A 20,534-nucleotide genomic window follows, 5' to 3' on the forward strand; every position below is an offset into this window, starting at 1 on the left:
CAATTTGGAAAAACAGGTCAAGGGTTCCAAACCCACGCTTGAGTTCCTTGGGGCGACTAGTCAGTGACAAAATTACTACCATATAGCCTAGGTGTGTAGTAGGCTAAGCCATCTAGGCTTGTGTAAGTGCACTCTATGATGTTTGCACAGTGACGAAATGGCCTAACGATGCATTTCTCGGAACGTGTTCCCATCATTGACACACGATTATCAACCGGGGCCAGAGTTGATAGGTACAGTATACGTGGCATATAGTAAGCATTCATATTTTGTTGAATAAATTATAAACTTTTAAGCAGTATAGGTAAAATGTGATACCAGATAGAGTCCATGAAGTCTGAATAATCTCTTTTCATATTTGGATGGCTTTAGAATAACTTGATTATATTTGAAAAAATAATGATTTTAAGCACTATGTGATAGCACTGTGCACAGTCCCTACCTTCAGAACTTATATTTTAGCTAGGAAAAAAACACATGAAACAATTAGTAGGTGGCACAATGATATACATGATTGTATATTTTGGATGGAGGGGAGGAGAGGCTTAAAGGAGGAGCAAAGTTAGGGTTGGATTTCCAAGATTCCAGCAGGTACGGGAGAAATAGTGTTCCCGGCAAGGGAAACCAACTATGCAAGGTATGATCATGGATGAGATTTGTGATGGATAATTGTGGCAGTGAGAAAAATAAAGCTACAGGGAAGGAGAGAAGAAAGGAAGATTACATAAGGCCTTGAAAACCAGGTAGAAGAGATTAGATACGATGCTGAAGGCAGTAAAGAGCCTTTGAGGTCTGGAGCAAAGGACTATCGTAATGAAGACTGTGATCGTCTGGCATGTCTGACTGTAGGATGCAGCGACTGCAGGGGAAACAGAGTCAGGGAGACACCCAACACTTCTCTCATTATGACAGCAGACTGAATAACCCTGTCTATCGAGGTCTCTGGTCAGATTCTCACCACAGCTATCCTGTTCAGTTCAAGTCCCAAATACAAGTCAAGTTCATTACTTCTTCCAAGCAGTCAATTTAGTCCCAACTACAAACCCCCCAACCATGCCTCGAAAGTAAAAAGTTCTCCTACAACCAAATAATTCAGATGCTTCCAAGTTTTAAAAAGTAAATAGACTGAATGACATCATATACTCTCCTAAGAACTGAGCAGGAATCAGCTGCAAAGCAGATGAGAGCATATTGTATACAAATAGACTGAAACACCAGACACGGCACAGCAGGCCTAAGGACATTCCTGACGCGAAGAGACCCGGGTAAATTTGAATATGCTTTCGGTTGGCTAACGATATCAAATAAAAGGAAGATAAGACCTTTCAAATGGTGTCTTAAGGCACTATCGATATAGGTTCTGATTTCATCATTTCCCCAACAACCTACTGGAGAGAATTCCCCCACTTAGACATTCCAGCATAAATCATTTCACAAACAAAAGAGGCGTTTTCGGTGGCTCTCGAATGCGGAGGACACAATAAACCTCTATTCTGGGCACAGCAGCAAGTCTGAACAGGAATGGGATTGAGATTGTGTACTACAGGCCTCTTTGACATTAAACAGATCAAGTTGATTATATAAACAAATGGTGTTCACACAGGGGTTTAAAAACCTTTGTGAAAATACACATCTGTTGACAATTTTCAAGTTGTTTATTGGAAACCATAGATTTTTTTTTAAAAACCCACTAATTATTTTGCCATACAAGAGCAAAATTCAAATAATATAAATATTTAACATTTTGGTATAAAATTAATATGGAAAAAAGATGCAAACCAACCAAGAGGTAAAAAGTTTTTATCAATAATACTGTGCACAACCATCTTCCACTCAAGTGGCCATCCAGGCTGATAGTTTATTTTCCCTTTGTTGATTTTTAAAAGACAGCCCTACATTGGAGCACCAAAAAGTTTGTTCCTTCCTTTTTAAAAGGCTGGAATTCATTTATTTACAAATATTCTTCTCAGTACTTTACGTCTCATGAAGGAAGCATCTAGCGATTTCCTTCTTATTAAAAAAAGGAAGTGCCTTCATATTTCCTTTAAATTTAAATGTTCCATTCTATTCTAAGCAAAAATAAAAGGATGAACACAGCTGAGGAGATTTCTTTTGCAAATAAATAACTTTCACAAAAGTATTGCTGTAAACAAGATCATTTCCATGGCCAGAGAGACAGTTTTCAACACAGACGTTTTCAACCAATGGCAAATTTTAACAAAGTATAGATACACAGGGTATGTATGGCCAAAAGGCAAATGGTTATTAAAGAATCAACTAGTAAAAATTCATTATAAACCTGCTTTGTCAAAATGTGTTTTTGTTCTCTACAGTTTTTAAAATTGGTCAGAAAATTTAAACAGTAATGATCTAAAAACCCTGAAGCTACTCTGAAAGTAATTACAGACTAGAATGTTTGACACGGTAGTTTTGACATTAGATAAAAATTCTAAATTATCTGAGCAATCAATGTAAACAAGCTTCAATTTTCAAAATAGAAAAAAGTTGATGTAAACATTAAAAAGCTATCTGCAAAAAACTTATATGTATCATTGTCCAGTTGTGTATACCAAGAATTCCTTTTCCATTCTGTTTTACATGTTTCAAACATCATCTAATTAAGGGTGACATCTTAGTCTTCCCAAACAGGCGCGTCTGCAGACAAAGGTTTTATAATCAGTTCCACTGCTTTTGCTGAAGTCACTATTTTGGTCTTCATCTAATCCCCCTAACAATAGACATCACCTAGTTCTTTCTGTAGTGAAGGGAGGTTGTTCGCATCACGGCCACGTGTTTATCCTGCTTTGTAAAATAAAAGTAACTGACTCTAGCAGATCTCAGCCACAGCTCTTTAATTATAAGGAGCATGCAGCTTTACGAACGCATTAAACCTCATTTTGGCGACTCTTCTATCACTTTCATTCTGCTTTCAAGTTTGAGATTTTGAAAAGTGTTCAACTTCATCACCTCTGATAGTCATTTTGATGAAGGAATAGATTCATTGAGATATACAGCTTTGAGTCGATGTTTAATACTCTCAATTTTGAAATCTGAACTTGGAACAGAGTACTGTGGTTTATGAGACCTTGTTGGGGAGGGGCGGGCTATTTAGTAATCATTACATTAATTTAGACACTAAGAATTTTATTTTATAAATTATGGAGAAAAGAGGCTTTTAATGTTCTATCTTTCCTTTGGAATCCTTCTCCATTATTCTATTCCTCTATGCAAACTACATTCAAATAACTACCTTAAAAACAGACTGATGTTGAATATTAAAAAGCCAGTTAAAAATTCATTAAATTAAAATCAGCTTATTTGAATTAACAATGATTTCTCCCTGGAGGAGGACCCTAGGGGTAACTAACTGCCCATGTTTTGTGTCATTTTCTAATAATCAAAAAACCCCATATAAAGTGCCAGTTAAGGCAGGGCTAATGACTTCTCTAATTTCACATTAAACTTTGAAAAAAAGATATAAATATATTTTACATGACTCCAACACTATCTAGGGAAAATAGCTACAAGAATGCGACAATAAGTGAATGGCTGTTTATAAAGAAATCATGTACCTTTTCCTAAATCTCCTCTGAAGAGGAGACGTCCTTTTACCAGATTCACGTGCTTTCTTCTATGCCAATCCTCCCCTGCCCCCACCACCTCTATCAAGGGCTCTTAAATATAAACTTGTATACCTGGGGAACAATGAACAATATATTCATTTCTTTGAAATGTTGTACTATACATTCACTTGGTATTTTCCAAAAGCAGTTATTCTAACACCAAGGCAGCTTAATAACTTCTCTACACCTCAAATATCCATGTGGCATTCAGTGAGAACTTAAATTTCCCTTTCGTTTTGTTTTCATAAACCTCTTCTAAATACAAATTCCTTGAAATGAATTTAGGCAATGAAGTAGATAGGTTACATTGACTAGCTTCTAGAATCAGAGAAACATTCTGATAGACTGGGCTTTCAATATATTTGTTTTTCATAATCATTTCACTTAGGATATAGACAAATGTTTAAAGGTTTTTCATCCATGTTTGGCTCAGTGACAGTGAAAATGGACAACATTCAAGTATTCTTAGATAAAGGCAGCTCTACAAGGGTATGTGTCCACATAGGTTAATTTGCAAAGGAGGATTATCTTAATTATCCTGCAGTATATTTGACCATAAAACCCTTTTGAAATTGTTTTCACTTTTGGGTCTGTGGCATCCTTCCAAAGGTCCTCAAGGTCTTGTACGTGTCCATGAGATGTCATCATTTTCTCGTAGATGCAGGGATGGTATGGAGTTTTACCTTCCCCAGAGAAAAACACATGGTATTGTGGTACTATCCCCCTTTTATTGGCACAGAGGCCCATGAACACATCGTCTATGTAAAGACTAGAGTTTATTGTCTGCGATGCCTCATAGACTTTGGCGGCTACGTCATTGGAGATCACATAGGCAGCCCCAGCGGTATAGTCAGGGTAAGCTGGCCACTGGTACATTTCATAAGAGACATAGTATTTGCTGCTTTTGTCTCTAACGGGAGGGGCACCGAGATGAACACGACCAATCCAAAAGTCTTGAACACCGATTTGTTCTAAACTTTGAAGGTATTCAATAAGATTTGGCATGTGAATAAATATGTCATCATCAGCAGTCATAAGGAATTTGGCATGTGGACAAAAGCTATTTGCCCAACTGAGCTGCAGAAGAAATTTAAGAGTAAGATTATGGAAAGAATCCACAAAGTCTTGCTGAATTATATCATTGTACTTTTGATCTTCCCAAACAAGTTTTCTTTGCAGTTCTCTGTCCTGTGGATTCGAAGGTGTCCCTAAGGCAAACAGAGTTTTGATGTTGGCATTAAGTTGAGACCGAACATACTCCTCATTGCCCCATGTTTTTCTAATTGCAGAACGTCGGTCAAAGTTTTCAGGAGCAGTCTTTATAAACAGTAAAAGGAGGACATCTTGTGCTTGACACTTCTCCATGTGGTTGATCAAGTATTGGTAGCGAGTAGCCCCATCCACACGGCGCTTAAGAGAGAGGCTGTCATTCACAAAATCATAGCTGTTTATGAGGTATCTGTACGAGTAGGACTTCATATAGTTTATAACGAGGTTATCAGTCGTTCCCCAATAAAACATGAGGGTTAGTATAGAACAAGTGGCAAATAAATGAACAAGCTTCCGTTTTTTTACTCTTCTGCTATAGAACATTCTGACAACCATCATTCAGGTCTCTTTTTATTTAGGATCAGTTTTAAACGGGCGCTTGCTTCTTCGAGACCATAGAACTTTGTCTTCTGTAGAAAAGATGTCCATTTTAATACATGTTGGTGATTAAAAATGTAAAAGAAGCTTCTTATTTCACAAAATGTTTTCTTTTAATGCCATTTTTTCTGAGATTGCAAAAGAATGGAACACACTGTAGAATGAGGACACTGGTACATCAACGTGGGTCCACACCGGCATCCTTCATAAAGTTCGGTGATGGGCCTCATGCAGCTGTTCCATCTACTTCTTTTTGTGAAGGTTAAATGCAACCTATTAGAGTTAGGAAGAGAAAAGATGGTAAGTGAATGGGATACTCAGTTACCAAAAAGAAGCAAACTACTCTTAATTCCTTAAAAACTACATGTAACCTGACGGAGCTGGACAAAAGGTTAGGAGACAACTAGTATTTAGCAGAGGCATACACCTGTTTATTTTTTTAGAAGAGTACAGGGAAAAGGGAAGAACCACTCTCTACTGTCTTCTCATTCAGAGTACACAGACCCTTTCCTCTTCTCAACCTTGGGAAAAAAAAGTCTCCAAAATGGCTATCATCTTAGAAGTTCAAATTTCTCACATGGGTATATCCACGAATATACTGACTTGGAATATAGTCAGGATGAAAGTAGCTATATAGTTCAAGGAAAAATACTGCTTGAAAAGAAAGCTCCTAATAGTAAAATTCCACTAAAGCTTGCCCCAGACCAGACAGGAATAAGTAAGGTTTTTTTAAAATCAAGGTTCATAATCAAGGAATCAAGATATGCTTCTCAAAAGCATAGTCCAAACTCTCTCTAACCAAAATGACTTTTGTGAGCCCCAAATCTACAAAGTCATCTTCTTTCTGTACTTTTTCATTTAGAAACTCAAGAGGCACCTCAAATTTCACACGTTCAGAACTGGGAAGCCACAGGATGACAGCCAAAAGCACTGCCTTTGTAGTCAGGCAATTGGAACGCCAATGCTAGCTCAGCCATTTGCCATTTGTTGCACTGTATCCATGCATCTAACCCAGAAATCTGAAAAAAACCGAATAGCGCCACTTAACTCAAAGTCTTTATGTAGATTAAATAGGAACATACATAGATGCACAGATGAAGGTAGATAGATAATGACCTGGCACACAGGGGTACTCAAACTCAAATGCTATTTCTAACCCATTCTACTGTCTTCTCCCCTAAAACCTGCTGTTTCCCCTTTCTCTTCATTTGAATCTGCTGCACTTCATGCTTGTATGCCAGAAATCTGGAAGTCCTCCTTTGCCTCCACATCCAGATCCAGTTATTTAATCCTGTGACTTGCTTCTTCCAAACCGCTCTTCACCATTTCACATCATTATCACTTCTCACCCAGACCAGTGCAGCAGACTAAATGACCCTGGTCAGCCCATCGCCTACTGTATTGTCAGAGAGACCTTTCTAAAACTCAGATCTAACCGTCAGACTAACTGAGCTCTTTAAACCCCTTTAGATGCTCTCCACTAGTTGACAATACCAAATTATTGGCTGAAAGCTTAGCCACACCTGCTATATCATACATGCCGGCTTTTGCACCAGCACTCCTGTGGCCCAGCAAGCCCTAGTCCCCTCACTGACAAAAAGTCTACTAACCTTGACTTAAGTTCTACAGGCAGCCTTTTCTGGGAAGTCTGAACTGCTCCCCACCAAGATGTTTCTTACCTGTATTGCCACAGAACCTTCTTACATCCATCTTCCCATACTGAGCCTTTTTAACTGCCTCCCCCAATTACACTGTGAACTCCTTGATGCAAGACGCAATGTAGATACCCTACCCTCAGCATCCATGTCAGCAACTGACACCTAGTAGACGATCTCTGAAAGCACAAAGAATCATGCTGGGGCTGGGGCCACCTTCCACCCAAACGGCTGTTCACTTGGGAAGAACTGGGGGTCAGGATGCCCAGTCAGTCACATGGCCTCCCTTTTCTTCCACCATGAGGAGACAGCACATCCCTTCCTCAAAGATTCTGCCCCCAGTGCTTACCACAAGTAAGATACATCCTTCTGCCTGGAGAAGTAGGCTCTCCCCTCTAGGCTGACACCTCAGTCTCCTGCGCTTTCCACAGATTGATAGGGAAATGACAAAGCAGGCTCCACCCAGGGCAGTGCAGGCTGCCTCAGTTGCTGAGCCCACATCACGAGCCACAAGGCAAAGGCCCTGCTTTTGTGCCCCAAGACCTCATCCTCAAGTTCTTGGCCTTTGCCCCTAAATGGAAAACCAACTGCACATGCTGAGAGCACCCTGCAGTCTGGGCCCAGCCCTGGCTGTGCGACTTCCTTCCCATCTTCAGGCCTTTTGCATCTAGCTGTGTTTCCCAACCCCTAAGATTGCTCCACAGTTACGATGACAACTGCAGAGCCAGGCATGCGAAAAGTCCCAGGAGGGCCAGAGGTTAGCGCCACACCCCATGAAGACTTTTTCCAGAGATAATCAGCACAGGTAACATCATATCCCAAGGACACAGATTTTAAAAGTGCTAGTGCCCCAACCAGCATTGAAAAAAATGAAAGAAAAAAAAGAACAGAATAGAGAATGGCAGAGTGTACTGAAAGTAGGAAATGTAAGTATCCTTTTGTGAAACTGAGTTTTATGTCTATGTGCCTTCAGGGTTGTAATGTAAAATGTATTTTTATCATGCTGTAGCACTGAAAAGGTGAAAAATACTGCTCTAAGGGATAGATCGATATCAGTAATTTCTTTCTTGGTGAAGTGAGAAAGATAGCAGAAAACATCCTGTTTGTGATGGTGGCATCAGCCTGACCTTTGCAAAATCACTTTCATTGGTGGAGAGGGCACTTCCTCTCAGTGCTAAGTGCTCACTTAGATAAGGGCCCACCTCTGAAGGTCGAAATCACCTTCTGCCTCCTCCATGATACATATTGAAGGAACTGAAGGCTTAACACAGGGTAACAGAATTCTTAATGGGAGATTTTAAGACAGTGCGTGTGTTTAAGAATGCTAAGAGGGGCTGGCCCTGTGCCTGAGTGGTTAAGTTCATGCACTCCGCTTCAGCGGCCCAGGGTTCGCTGGTTGGGATCCTGGGCGTGGACCTACACACCACTCATCAAGCCGTGCTGTGGCAGCATCCCACATCGAAGAACTAGTACAACTTACAACTAGGAATATACAACTGTGTTCTGGGGCTTTGGGGAGAAAAAAAAAAAAAGAGGAAGATTGGCAACAGATGTAAGCTCAGGGCCAAACTTCCTCACAAAAAAAGCATTAGGAAAAAACCAAATAGCACCTCTTCCATAAAATCCTTCCTCTTTAACAAAAAAAAAAAAAAAAGAATTCTAAGAAAATTCTCAATTGAAACTAAGCTGCAGTTTCTATTCCAACAGAACCTGGGAAGGAAACAAAGAGGAGAGTAACCTTTGGAACCACAGGCAAAACTAGCTTCCCTTTTCTGAGCAGCTGTGCCCAGCATGTTCCAATGCCAGCTCGCTTTGCACTATTCACAGTTGTTTACAAGTCTGAGCTTCTTGCTAGACAATCAGCCCACAAGTCTAACTCCTCCAGCACCCGCCTGTTCACTTGACTCACAGAGGCCCTACTATCTCACCCATGAATGGAGTCTATTACTCATCCACTTGATGTGTTTCTGCTGCTAACATGGCTACTACAACCTAGCAACCAGCCTGTAACATTCATTTTATCCTCCCTGCCCCCGCCATGTATGTATTTACTTTATTTTCTTATATTTCTTCAACTGTTTCCAACTGACCCCAAATTAAGTCAAAACAATTCTCTGAAGGATGACAAAGAACCTGTCATGAAACCAGCAACCCATACCACTTCTTTGGGTTCAGGACAGCATGTGAGGTTCTAAAACAAGATTTCTCCACCGTCCACAGCTGGAATTGTTTAGCTACTGCCTACATCAATCATAACCGAATCTCACGGATAGTACTGATCTGATGAGGGGAAGAGATAGGAAAGGCCAACAACTCTTTTATGTTACTCAGCTTCTCTTTCATAACAAAAGAATACCCGCACTCCTCCAAATTGAACATAGTCGCAGGTGGCCTTTCCCAAGCAAAAGCAAAAGCAGCTCCATGATGTAAATTCATTAATTACAACTAAACAATGTTGCCCCAGGTCTGGCTTTGCTGATGGAGACCAGGCACGTGGGATTGATGCTCAGTCCTCTGGTTCGCACAGCCTCCTAGAGCTTCTCTGAAGCACATCTTCCAACTTCCGTATTCAAAGTGCAGGGGAGGGGGCTGGGGAGAAGCCACAGGCCTGCCCAACCTGGAGAAAGAAAATGCTGGGCCTTACAGGAAGCAAAGGATCCCAATAACACATGCGAAGCTCAGCAACGTCCACCACAGAATGCTGGGGATGCAGCTTCCTTTGTGCGCCTGCAGCACAGTGTGGGTCAGTGACCAACCAACAGGCTGGGAATTCCAGGGTCACCCCTGTTTGGGACCAGATTTATTGTGTAACCTCAGGCACCCCTCACTGAACTCTGATTTGGTGATTTAACCTGCAAATTGGGGGCAAATATTCATGTCCTATTCCTGAGGGGAAATAAAAATTACAGATGTCTTCAGAGCCTGCTGAAAACAGGAATCAAGAAAGACAACAGGAAAAAAGAGGACAAAGAACTGCTTAGAGAGGAAGATGCAGATATGTGGACTATAGCTTGGGTTTGCTTCTATTTGGATTGGGAAGAAGGAACAGATATACTTAGCATTCTCTTTCCTAATAGACAGAAGTAGTCAGAAGAATAAAGAATTGAAGTTGAGTAAGAACATCAGAAAAGAAGGTGGCAGACCCCACCCCAAACATTTTTCAGTCTGGGAGCTGTGCCCCTCAGTTACTCAAAAGGATATTTCTTTACAAGAGAGTTCTTTAAACTTTCTTGGAAAAAACCAGTTAGTGCATCTGGAGGCTACAAGTTTTCCTGTAACGACTCATTTTTTTCTAGTTCACTCCTGGGGTCAACTCATTTCTTTGTTGAGTCTATTTTTGTGATCCTAAAATTTTATGCAAAACCTGCTAGAAATCTTGCAGTTTTAATCAAGATGAGGAGGTCTGCACTTTAAGTTCAAGTTAAACCACGTCAGTGTCCGATGTTTCAATTAATCCTACAAGTACGTGAGTATTTGCTGCGTAAATGATTACGTCAGGCACGGTGGGAGTCATGAAGTAGTGTTTGATAGTCTCCCAGCTGAAACATCTTCAATTTAGTTGAGATAAGACTCATGGTGCCCATATGAAAACAAGATCCCCAAGGACAACAGTCAGCACCAGGTACAGACAGTGTGTCAGTGGCAATTTGGGCAATACCAACTGCAGGCACAATAGGAGCGTTCCTAGGAGTGGAGATCAGTGACAGTTGGATCAGGAGGGCCTGAGGATGAAAAGGATTTCAGTGGCTGCAGGAAGAGAAGCAACCTGTTTCAGGCAAGAAGGGAAAGAATCACAATAGACAAATATTTGAGAAAGAGGCATGTATTTGAAAGTGGGGAGGGTGGGGCTGCTAATGGAGAACCTTGAAAATAAGGCAGAGGAGTCAGTGAGTGCCAAGGGCAGCAGGAAGTCACAGAAGTTTTTTTTTTGTTTGTTTTTAATGATAATTCCCTTGTTGATATGTATTAAGCTTTATACAAAAGGGATTCATCTGGTAATGGCATGTAGGAAGGACACAAGATGCCTGGAGTTCAGGACACCGGTTCTATGAGGGCCTCATACTGAAGCAGGATGAGGTGAGGAGGACCTGGTCTAGGGTGGTGGAAGTGGGAGGGAAGGAAGGGCTAAGAAGAGCCTTTCAAGAAAAACGACAACCCAGCAGGACATGAGGAGTGGCCCCCATGGTGGGTAAAAGAGGAGTGAAATCTAGTTTCTAGCACTACAGACAAAGGCGGAAAAACTGGTTTCCTGAGTCAGGAGTGAGGGGGAACATGTTTGGTTTTAGACTGGTGTTGACTGTGAGGTGCTGGAGAGACAACAGGTAGACAAGTCCAGGAGGTAATGAGACTGGAGGTGTGGAGGACTGAAGATCCGGGCCCTCTGAGCACAGAGAAGATGGCTGCCATGAGTCTGAGTGAGCTCTCCAGGGGGAGAGAGAAGCAGAGAGGACTGGAGGAAAAATAAACTCAGGGGAAGGAGAAGAGGGAGGAGTCAAAAAAAAAAAAAAAGCTATTTTAAAGGGCTAGTTCATCAGAAAATTAAGATGGGGTGACAAATGGGTAGAGATAGTTGGAAGGTAGGACAGACAAGGCCTGTCATGGAGCCCTAAGCAGGAAGACAGTTATGGAACAAACAGTGAGAGCTGTGCTGGGGGCACACACAGCAGGGGCTGAAGATGGGGGTGGGTGGAGGTTGGGGAAGGCGTCTTCTAGGAGGAGAAGCAACGCTGAATCTGAGACCTGAGGCTGAGTAATGTTAACTAGAGAAGGCCAGTGGGTTTAAATTCAGAAATGTATTTATTTTTGTTTCCATCCATATGTTTCTTGACCACTGTTTCTGGCCATTATTGTAATATGTTAACAACATCTAATCTTAGGGACACTATATTTGCACATCTTACTTAGTAGACGTACAACACTCACAAGTCTAAGGAAACCTTTTATGACGTATATGCCATTTTGTTCACATTATCCCACACACTCAAGACAACTTATCAGAAAGAAAATTGTTAATGTGGCTTCATTTAGAACTGCATTTCCTCTGAAATATCCAATTCCAATACACTCACTCTCCAGTACACCCACTTTCAACCCTAACTTCTAAAGATTCATCTGGAATCCTGTGCCTGCCCCCAGCACTCTTGCCCCACCCGGCAATCTCCTGACCTTTCTTCTCACCCACCTCCCTGTCTCAGAGGTGGAACCATCTGACACTTTTGCTCTCCTCTCCCTGGTTCCTGTCCTTCCAGCCCAACAACCCCAGATGTTGGGTCACTCCCTTCTTCTCTACTCCTGCAACCCTGCCAGGCTGCTGGAGAAGCATGACATGCCAGGCAGACAGCATCACTACAAATGGCAGGATCTAGCTGTAGGCAGGGTACTCGATGTTGTGTGACCTCCTCCACTTGTCCTGGACCTCCTCATCTCCCAGCCTCTTCACCAGCCATGCTCAGACCCCCACCACTCCCAAGGTCCTCCTCACTCTTAGCTGATGACTTCACCTCCTGCCTCCACAAGAAAGAAGACATCAGACACATCGTCACCTTCTCATCCCCACTGTGCCTCCTTTTCACGGATTCCCACGCTCGCCTATCTTGACCATTCCCTCTACAAGCTCACTGACTGTTGGGGCCAGGGTTAGGGAGAGGCAAGGGAGGCACTCATCTGGGGCACAAAATTTAAAAGTGCAACAAATACGACTATAAACTAATGATGCTCCTCCAGTAAGTCACAATTAAAATTTCAGAAAGCCTCAGTACTTTATACCATTTACATTTAAAATTGTATTACTTAAAGTCCCACGCGAGAGATGATTTTTGGTTCCTGTCCAGGCATAGCTCAAAGGACAGAGGGATAACATTTCCGTCCCATCCCTATGTTGTATTTTGTCCTACATTCCAAGTATTTTTTTCCTGGCTTGTTTTGATCATCTTTTCTCTGTTAAACATAATGAGGACAAATCCTCAGGAGCCAAACAGCCATGTTAAAAGAAATCAGGAATAAAAAGCCCTGAATTTACTGAAAAGGCTATAACTTGATCTTCATAGGTATTTCTTAGTAAATTAGTTGTAGTAATTGGTGCTATGATACAACTGGTTCTATTTGCTCCAGAAAGAAGGAAGCAACCTAAAATTTGAATTTACAACTCATATTTTAAGTGTGAAAAATTAGATATTCTCTCACTTGGTATTTTATTCTTTAATTCAAATTTGAGTGTTTCCAATATAAGGCCTGTAAAAAAAGGACAAATTATACCCAACTGCTGTCTTCAAGTGTTTTGTGGCTGTGACTTTGTCTATAAAACTGGCTCAAGGACAAAGATTAGAATCCACTTGGAGTTATCACTCTGCAAAGAATACGTTTACAGAGTTAGTTCTTGATTCAATGTTAGTCCAAAGACTTTAAATTCCAACTTAACAAGCATAGAGCTGGGACAGAAGGAAAACCTGGGTTGTAAAACCTACAGTATGAATCCAGTAACAAGCTCCCCGCCCACATAAATTAAGCTCTATGTTTTTTAATAAGTTAAACACGAGTGTAGATTTCTGTTTGCTGGTGAGACAGGGAAATATCAAGTAAACAAGGAGACAGGCCCTAAGTAAATACAAGCACTAAGGTACTGGTGACAAGGGATTATAGAGTCTTATTATACTTCAGAGGAGTTAATTAAAAGTCACTAAAAATTCCCAGTAACCAGTGTGATTATGCAGAATTTGAAACAAACAAAAAAGCTGAAATATACAGTAGGTCGCAGAGATCAGAGACTTGCTTTTCTTAGCTTGGCTCTCTGTATTCATTGTCGAGCTGTTTGGGTTGACAGGGTTGCTTGGTCTTTTAAATGATTCCTGTCAGTTGTGCTCGTGCCTACTGAAGAACACCTGTCTCCTTTTGCCCACTCTAACAACAGTTACTAACATGGATGTGTTGACCGTGTACCAGGCTCTGTTCTGAATGCTGTACACGTATAGTAACACTTTAAGCCTCACAACAACCTATGAGGGAGAAATGAGCTCCCCATCTTGAAGAAACGGAGGCACCGAGACATGGGGTTACCCATGTAACCTCCATAAAATTCCAGACCTTGTTGCAGCTCAGAAGCAGCTGATGGGTTCCGAGCCCCATCCCTGAGCACCTCAGCTGCCCTTCCTCCCTGGTCCTGGCACAGCTGCTCTTCCTGGAGCTCCCATCAGGATGGGAGGGCAGGGAAGCCGGTGGGGCAGGGCCAAGAGAAGTGACCCAAGAAGGCAAAGAATTTGCTTCACTGTCTGAAGTTTGGAGTCATTTATATTTTGCTACCACATGCATTTTGTCAGTTTGTTCTCATTTTCTTTACTAACATACCCTTTTCCAAACCCTCCATCTCAATTTTCCCTTTCTTTTCTTGATCCCAGTAGCATAGACAGTGGGTATAAGTGGCCTTGTGAGTCTGTGTCCTTTGGGTACATAAAGTCTTTCCTCCACAAAGAAGATTGGGGGATTTAAGGGTGGAGATCCAAAGTGGCAGAGGAGGTAAAAAAAAAAAAAAAGTGGGGAGGAAAGAAAGAGAGGAAAGTAAAAAGTATAGGACTCAGAGGGGATGCTTTAAGCAAGTATTGGATGAAATGAAAGAAGAGTCGTACACAGCTGAGGTCAATATGGTATAAAAAACAGTGATTTAGAAATAAGGTGACAATATAACCCAGTATAAATCTGTTATATAAGCCTGTTGTCCACTGGCAATTGATGTCTCATTCTGGGACAAATATATGTCCCATATATTTGGAAACAACATTTGATTGAAGGTTTACAGAGTACAAAAATAAATGATAGTATAAAACAGAAGAGGTATATTTAACACGTTTCTGTCTCAGTTGATCAACATTTCCTATAATAAGTTAACTACCGATTATTAAGCACCTACCCTGTTCCAAGCATTATGCTGGGCAGCCCTGAAAGTAGGTAATGGCTATATTTAATTAACTCAACAAACATTAATTTATCACGTACTGCGTGGTGGGCCACAGACAGGATGCTGGGAAGGCTGCAGAGATGTTTCCTGTGCAGATCTCCTACCAGAGTGAGTAAATGTTCTGGTGCAACCTGGAATCTGGACCTGAAGGAGGCGAGAGGAAAAGCCAAGAGTTTTAGAATGTGAACAAAAGCAGTTTTATATTTTGGTGCTTCCATTTACTGGTCACATGAGCTTCACTTATCTCTAAACCATGTACCACACAGTGTTTTCTGAGGATCATTTGAGATAATTTATTGACAAGGTATGGTCCAGATCAAGTGTTCAATATATGCTAATTTCTCTTCTCTAGAAATTGTTCAAGCATCTTTACCAGGATGATTTAGTTAGTAGATGGCTAATATTCTTTAGGGGTTATCTTCCTTTTAAAATGCTGAGCTATACTCTTAATATCGTTCTTCTCAAAAAAATATTTATTAGATATGAGTTTTTAAAAATACTGATCTGATTGCTAAGGGCCACTTAACAAACCCCAAATACTGTTGAGACTGAGAACAGAAGTTATCATCCCTGTTTTACGGAACATGGTCTTCCATTATTCCTGACAGGAAAGAACAATGTGGTTCCCACAAACGCTTCAAAATACATTTCAGTGAAGACATCACAGCCAAAAAATTATAAAGCCCTGTAAATTATGGAGAAGGAAATGGGAGTTGAGACAATGTTTAAACTTACTTTGCTTAGAGCACTATCAAAAAGTTGTAGAAAGAGTTGTAGGAAAGGAATAAAAGAGATAAAATATGAAATCTGAGGGGATCTTGAGCTGTATAATAGTACTTTGAACTCAGACTTTTGGGGGCTTATTGCCAGCAGACTTGGAAGAACATTCCTTTCTGTAGAAAACTGAAACTTCAGTTTTAAAGTTTAGTTTTAACCTCTAGCATTATAGCCTTCACTGTGGAAGATAAATCTTAAAAAATAAGTTACAGATCAAAGCCAGCCTCATAATGTCCAGCATTAAAATGTACAAAATCACTTTTGTGTATTCAAGTTTACATCTCACCTGATCAATTTTTTTAACCTTTAAATATGAAGATTCTTATAGCACCTATATATATGCATACTATAAGAAAAACATTCTAGATTTACACTGTTCCGGCTAAATCTTTGCTGGCAGAGATTCTGTGTCAAATGGCAGAGCTCTTGTAATAATTTGCTATTCCTCAATTTCTGGAACATAGATACAATGTGTACATCTCCTCACAAGATCATTCTAACAATGGAATAAAATAATGGCTATAAAAATAATCCAAAAAAGGTAGTATAACGTGCCATAAAATGCAAATCTTAGACCTATTGAGTGGAACGCATACAAAATTCCTAAAAGACAGGATTCATTCTGTCACTTTGAGAAGAGACCATTTCCTCCTGAATTTCTCCCAGTCTCTTTCTACCACATCCTATGTTCTGTTAGGTGGCTCCTAGTGCAGCTGGTCCTCAGAAAGAACTCCAACTCTACAATTTGAAAGTCACCAAGTGCAGTGATTCTAGCCAAAGTGACCCATTTTAAAAGATGACCCATTTCAAATGGGTCATGTGTTGTTATTCACACTGTTCTATATTTAAGAATTAGAAAGTTATTTCCTTTTCCTACAATCTCATCATTTGAACCAGTCTTTCATAAAAGGGAAAATTGATCTCGATTTTAAGGAAATGTAACTTGACATTTTTACTTGCTAGAGCCTGCACTTTACTTTGAAACTTCTTCCCCACCTTCTGAGCTTTGTGTGTGTATGTGTTTGTGTGTGTGGGCAAAGCACTTTATGTGGAATATCATCTATGTCTCCCAATCATCCTTCATTTCTCACTTCCTCAGGAACAGCTTCTCTGAGCTTCAGCTTGAACATTCCCTGTCATAACACTCATCCCCATTTTCAGGTGTCACCATGATCCCCTGAAGACCGAGATGGGTCAGAATGAGTCAGCTTCCTCCTCAGAGGATGCTCAATAAATACTGAGGGGGCATGCCTGTGGGAGAAGGAGTAAAGGACACAGAGAGCCACCCCATGACAAGAACTAAAATCTACCCTAAGTTTCTTTGGAGAAAGTTAAAACCTCAGCAGCTAATCACCAATCACCCTTTCAGAAAGTTCAGGATGGCCACTAAATACAAGTACCTTCAATCATCCTTTTCTGGGTCAGCTTCATCTTCTTACATCCCTCTCCCTTCCCCCATAGGGACCAGGCAAAGTTTCCCAAAATAAAGGCACAGAGGAACAAATCCAATTCTAATGGATGTACTTTCATCAGAGAATTACCCTAAATATGAGCTACTAGCTGCCACTAAGCCACTATGCGGTTACGACATTGGTGTCCCTTTAACACGATCCATAACCTATGAAAACCAACACTGGGAAAGAAAAAATTGTAGGGTGTGTAGTCAGAGTCGGATGCAAAGTTGCTAGTTTGACCTATACAGTATCTGAGTAAGCGCAACTGACTCTGTCACATTAGGATGCAAAATAAAATTCTGCACAATCAAAGAAAAGTAGAAAGACCTCCCTGCTAGAGAGGTCTCGTTTCCTAGTTTCCCGGGCCTGCCCACTTCCTCGTCTCCATTTCCCCTGCCAGTAACTCGCCGAAAGCTGCCCCAGTCTTGCGGTTTTCTAATTCCCACCCCGACGCGGGCCTTCTGCCCGAATTCACCCCGGCAGCCCAGGGCGGCAGCCAGGTGGGGAGCCCCCGGCCAGAAACCGAGGCCCGCAGGGCGCGCCGTGCGCCCGCTGACTCCCGCGCTCCGGCCGGTTTCGGCATCGCGGCGCGGCGGCCGCCTCCCGGGAGCCCCGTAGGGAGGGGAACCCCGCCGGCCCCGGGAATCTCGACCCCAACCGGAGCCCTGGGGCCCCCAGCCTACCTGGCGCACCTGGGCGACGGCTCGGCCCGGGGTCACGGCCGCCGGGCGCCCGCCCGCAGGCCGGGCCGAACAAAGGCGCTCCGGGGAGGGAAGGCGCCCTCCTTCCCCGCCGCGCTTTCGGCCGCGGGCAGCGCTCCCCCGCGGCGAGCAGGGCCGGCCCAGCTTCCCGACGCCGGGCCGGGTCAGCGGGCCGGGCCGGGTGCCTCTCCAGTGGCGCTCCCCGGCCCCAGCGCGCGTCCCAACCTACAGTCCTGGAGCCCCGAGTGGAAGAACGTGCCGTCGCCTCCTGGCGACTCTCTTCCCCTCTCGGCCCTTCAGAGCCCTCACCTGGACCAAGAGGGAGCAGAAGAGACCCCGAGTCTCCTTTCCCGGAGCCCGAGAGCTCCTCCGGCCAGGAGGCGCGGCGCCGCGGGGCGGGGCTGTCCGGCCGGGCAGGGACCGGGCAGGGCGGGGCAGAGGCTCGGTGGCCCGGAGCCCTCCCTGCACGCCCAGGGAGCCCGTCTCCGGTCCCCGGCACAAAGAACCAACCATCCGAGGAGATGAGGTTTATCCCCGCCGAGCGTGCTAGAACTTCCCCCTTTCGGCGATCCGGAAGGAAGACAAGATTTCCACCCACGAGGGGCCTCGGCCCCAGCTAGGATGCGGTCGGCTGCAGAGCAATGTTTTTAATCAGACGATCGATCACCTCTTAATAGATGCGTTTCCATATGAAACAACTGGTCTCAATACACTTTTCATTAGGTCGAGTGTGTGGGACTAATGATGCATTCGTTCAGAACAAGCAACAGTTCCTCATCTCTGGGAGGTAAGTTTGGACTGAGTTGCCGTTCTCTGAACATCTTATTTTCCTTTTTGGAGCAAGAGTTCTAAGGGCAGGCTAGCCTTGTAAAGATCTCCTGTCACACCACTTACGCCTTGAGCTTCTGGGGACCTAAATGACAAAGAAAGGAAACTCTAATTTACAGCAAACTAAAGCTTCACTACAGCGGTTCCTTACAAAACTACAATGGAGAGGGGATCACCCCGCTCGCCAATGATTTTACCTTCAAACCCAGTATAATTTCAAAGAGAGCTTAAAGCAAAACTCACCAAGTGTAACCCCAGCTTGTTAAACTCCTAAAGCAGGCGTCGGCTTTCCTCCCAACATCGGAGCGACAGTCATTGGTCTCAAGAACAAAACTTGCTCGTTTTAAATCTTGGGCGAGGACCCGGCAGCCCGCGCTCGGCTCGGCTGGGCTCGCTGCCCCGGCGGGGAGCCGGCTGGAGCTGGGGCGACGGTGCGGACCCAATCAGGGGCTCGCGGCGGAGGGCGGGGACGCCGCAGCCCGGGGCCAGCCCCGCACCCCGCTTGAGTGCGTTCCCTGCGCCTCTCTGAGTCGCTGCCAAAGCCCAGTGGCCTGTGGCTCCGCCACCACCCCGCGGTGTTCGCGAAGGTGATGGGTCCCGCCCGAATGTGTTGCGTGGTAGCTCCAGGAAGTGCTTCCTTTCGCCTCCTCGGTTTAATTGAGGTCATTTACTCAGATGATCAACTGTGAGCCCGAATCAGCATGAATGTCCTCTTTGAGCTGTTTTCCGCATTCGAAATACTTAACGCACATAACTAGACAAAACCAGGAGAATGTAGCTTTCTACTGAAGCAAAGAGGTTATAAATAAATCCTCTATGGACTCGGCTTCTTGCTCCCCCAGTGTTCTAGCATCCTCCTTACAGACCAAACATTACCATACAGCAGAGGTGGTATGGAGTGATTTTGTAATTATACATATTTCAGAAAGGACAGAAAACAAAGGATTAACCCATATACTTTAGTAAAATAAAAACTTTGGGTTTGTTATTGTAAAAGGAATAAACCAGGTAGTGGTTTTCAAGTAGGTTACTGAATCAGAGTTTGAAACTGTAAACACAGTTTACTTGTTGTACTTGTTAGTTCAAACTAGATTTTTAGGAGGTTTTGTAATTGCTTTCTTTAAGCCCTTTAGCATATTTTCAACCATGCCGTTCTTCTCATATATTGCCTATAGAGAGGGTGGCTCAGCTATTATCAACTCAGACTATAGTGCCACATGGATGTCAGACCACAGACAAATATTTCCGTAATGTAGCTTGTAAGGGAGTCACTCACAGTGACCCATAAATAAGCTGATTTGTTATTAGCACGGTGCAAATCACCTCCCCGGTTTACCTAGGCAACATAAAATCCCGAGGGCAGTCCCACATACATCCCCCCCCAGGGATCATATCTGTATGTTGCATTTACGTGCCAATGTTCAGTTACCACAATATTCCTTTCAGGTCATTTGGAACTAGGCCCGCATAGGTCCACATGTCAGCATGTGTGTATTCCACATGCACCAAGCCATAGGACTGTACACACAAGAAATACAAACTGATGCAAACATTAACAAATACATATAAAAATCACATGTTCACACCATCCTTTATGGAGATGGACACTTCAGATAGATAAATGATTTCAAAAGTAAGTCAGGAGATTGGTGAAGAATGTGTGGCTTCTGATGGGAGGAGGGGAGAGAGTGTGGATGAGAGATGGGGATGAGGAGAGTGGCTCAGAATGCCTGTCCCAGTGCCCACACAAGCCCATGCCACACAGGGAAGGGGGCAGAAGTCTGGGAGGCTCCTTTGCCCATCTGGGAGGATTTCCTATAGGAGGCTGGCTCTCCATCCCACCCCGGAAGGAGAGGAAGAGAATGATAGGCTTGATGGTATCAAACAGAGCACTCAGTTTC

General features: G+C 43.0%; 2 protein-coding genes across 16 annotated transcripts in view; one reads left to right on the forward strand and one right to left on the reverse strand.

Moving 5' to 3' along the window:
- The window catches only part of MCF2L2 (MCF.2 cell line derived transforming sequence-like 2), a 230,185-nt gene that overhangs the window by 150,287 nt on the left and 59,364 nt on the right, over positions 1-20,534 (forward strand). The window lies entirely within an intron of this gene.
- On the reverse strand, positions 1,637-19,283 carry B3GNT5 (UDP-GlcNAc:betaGal beta-1,3-N-acetylglucosaminyltransferase 5). 4 transcript variants are annotated; one of them, XR_011503266.1, is made up of 4 exons: positions 18,877-19,214; positions 18,115-18,718; positions 14,912-15,017; positions 1,637-5,543 (listed from the first exon to the last, which is right to left on the reverse strand). XR_011503266.1 is itself a non-coding variant. In XM_014846229.3 (3 exons), the coding sequence occupies exon 3, from the start codon at positions 5,229-5,231 to the stop codon at positions 4,089-4,091; it is 1,143 nt and encodes a 380-aa protein (XP_014701715.1). In that variant the 5' UTR covers positions 5,232-5,543; positions 14,912-15,017; positions 18,877-19,283; the 3' UTR covers positions 1,637-4,088. The 4 variants fall into 4 exon arrangements, 3 of the variants coding, with proteins under 3 accessions (XP_014701715.1, XP_044627083.1, XP_044627084.1); XM_014846229.3 differs by lacking the exon at positions 18,115-18,718 and having other exon boundaries at positions 18,877-19,283; XM_044771148.2 differs by lacking the exon at positions 18,877-19,214 and having other exon boundaries at positions 18,115-18,252.

This window comes from Equus asinus, chromosome 5 (assembly GCF_041296235.1).
Source record: "Equus asinus isolate D_3611 breed Donkey chromosome 5, EquAss-T2T_v2, whole genome shotgun sequence".
Taxonomy (NCBI): Eukaryota; Metazoa; Chordata; class Mammalia; order Perissodactyla; family Equidae; genus Equus; species Equus asinus.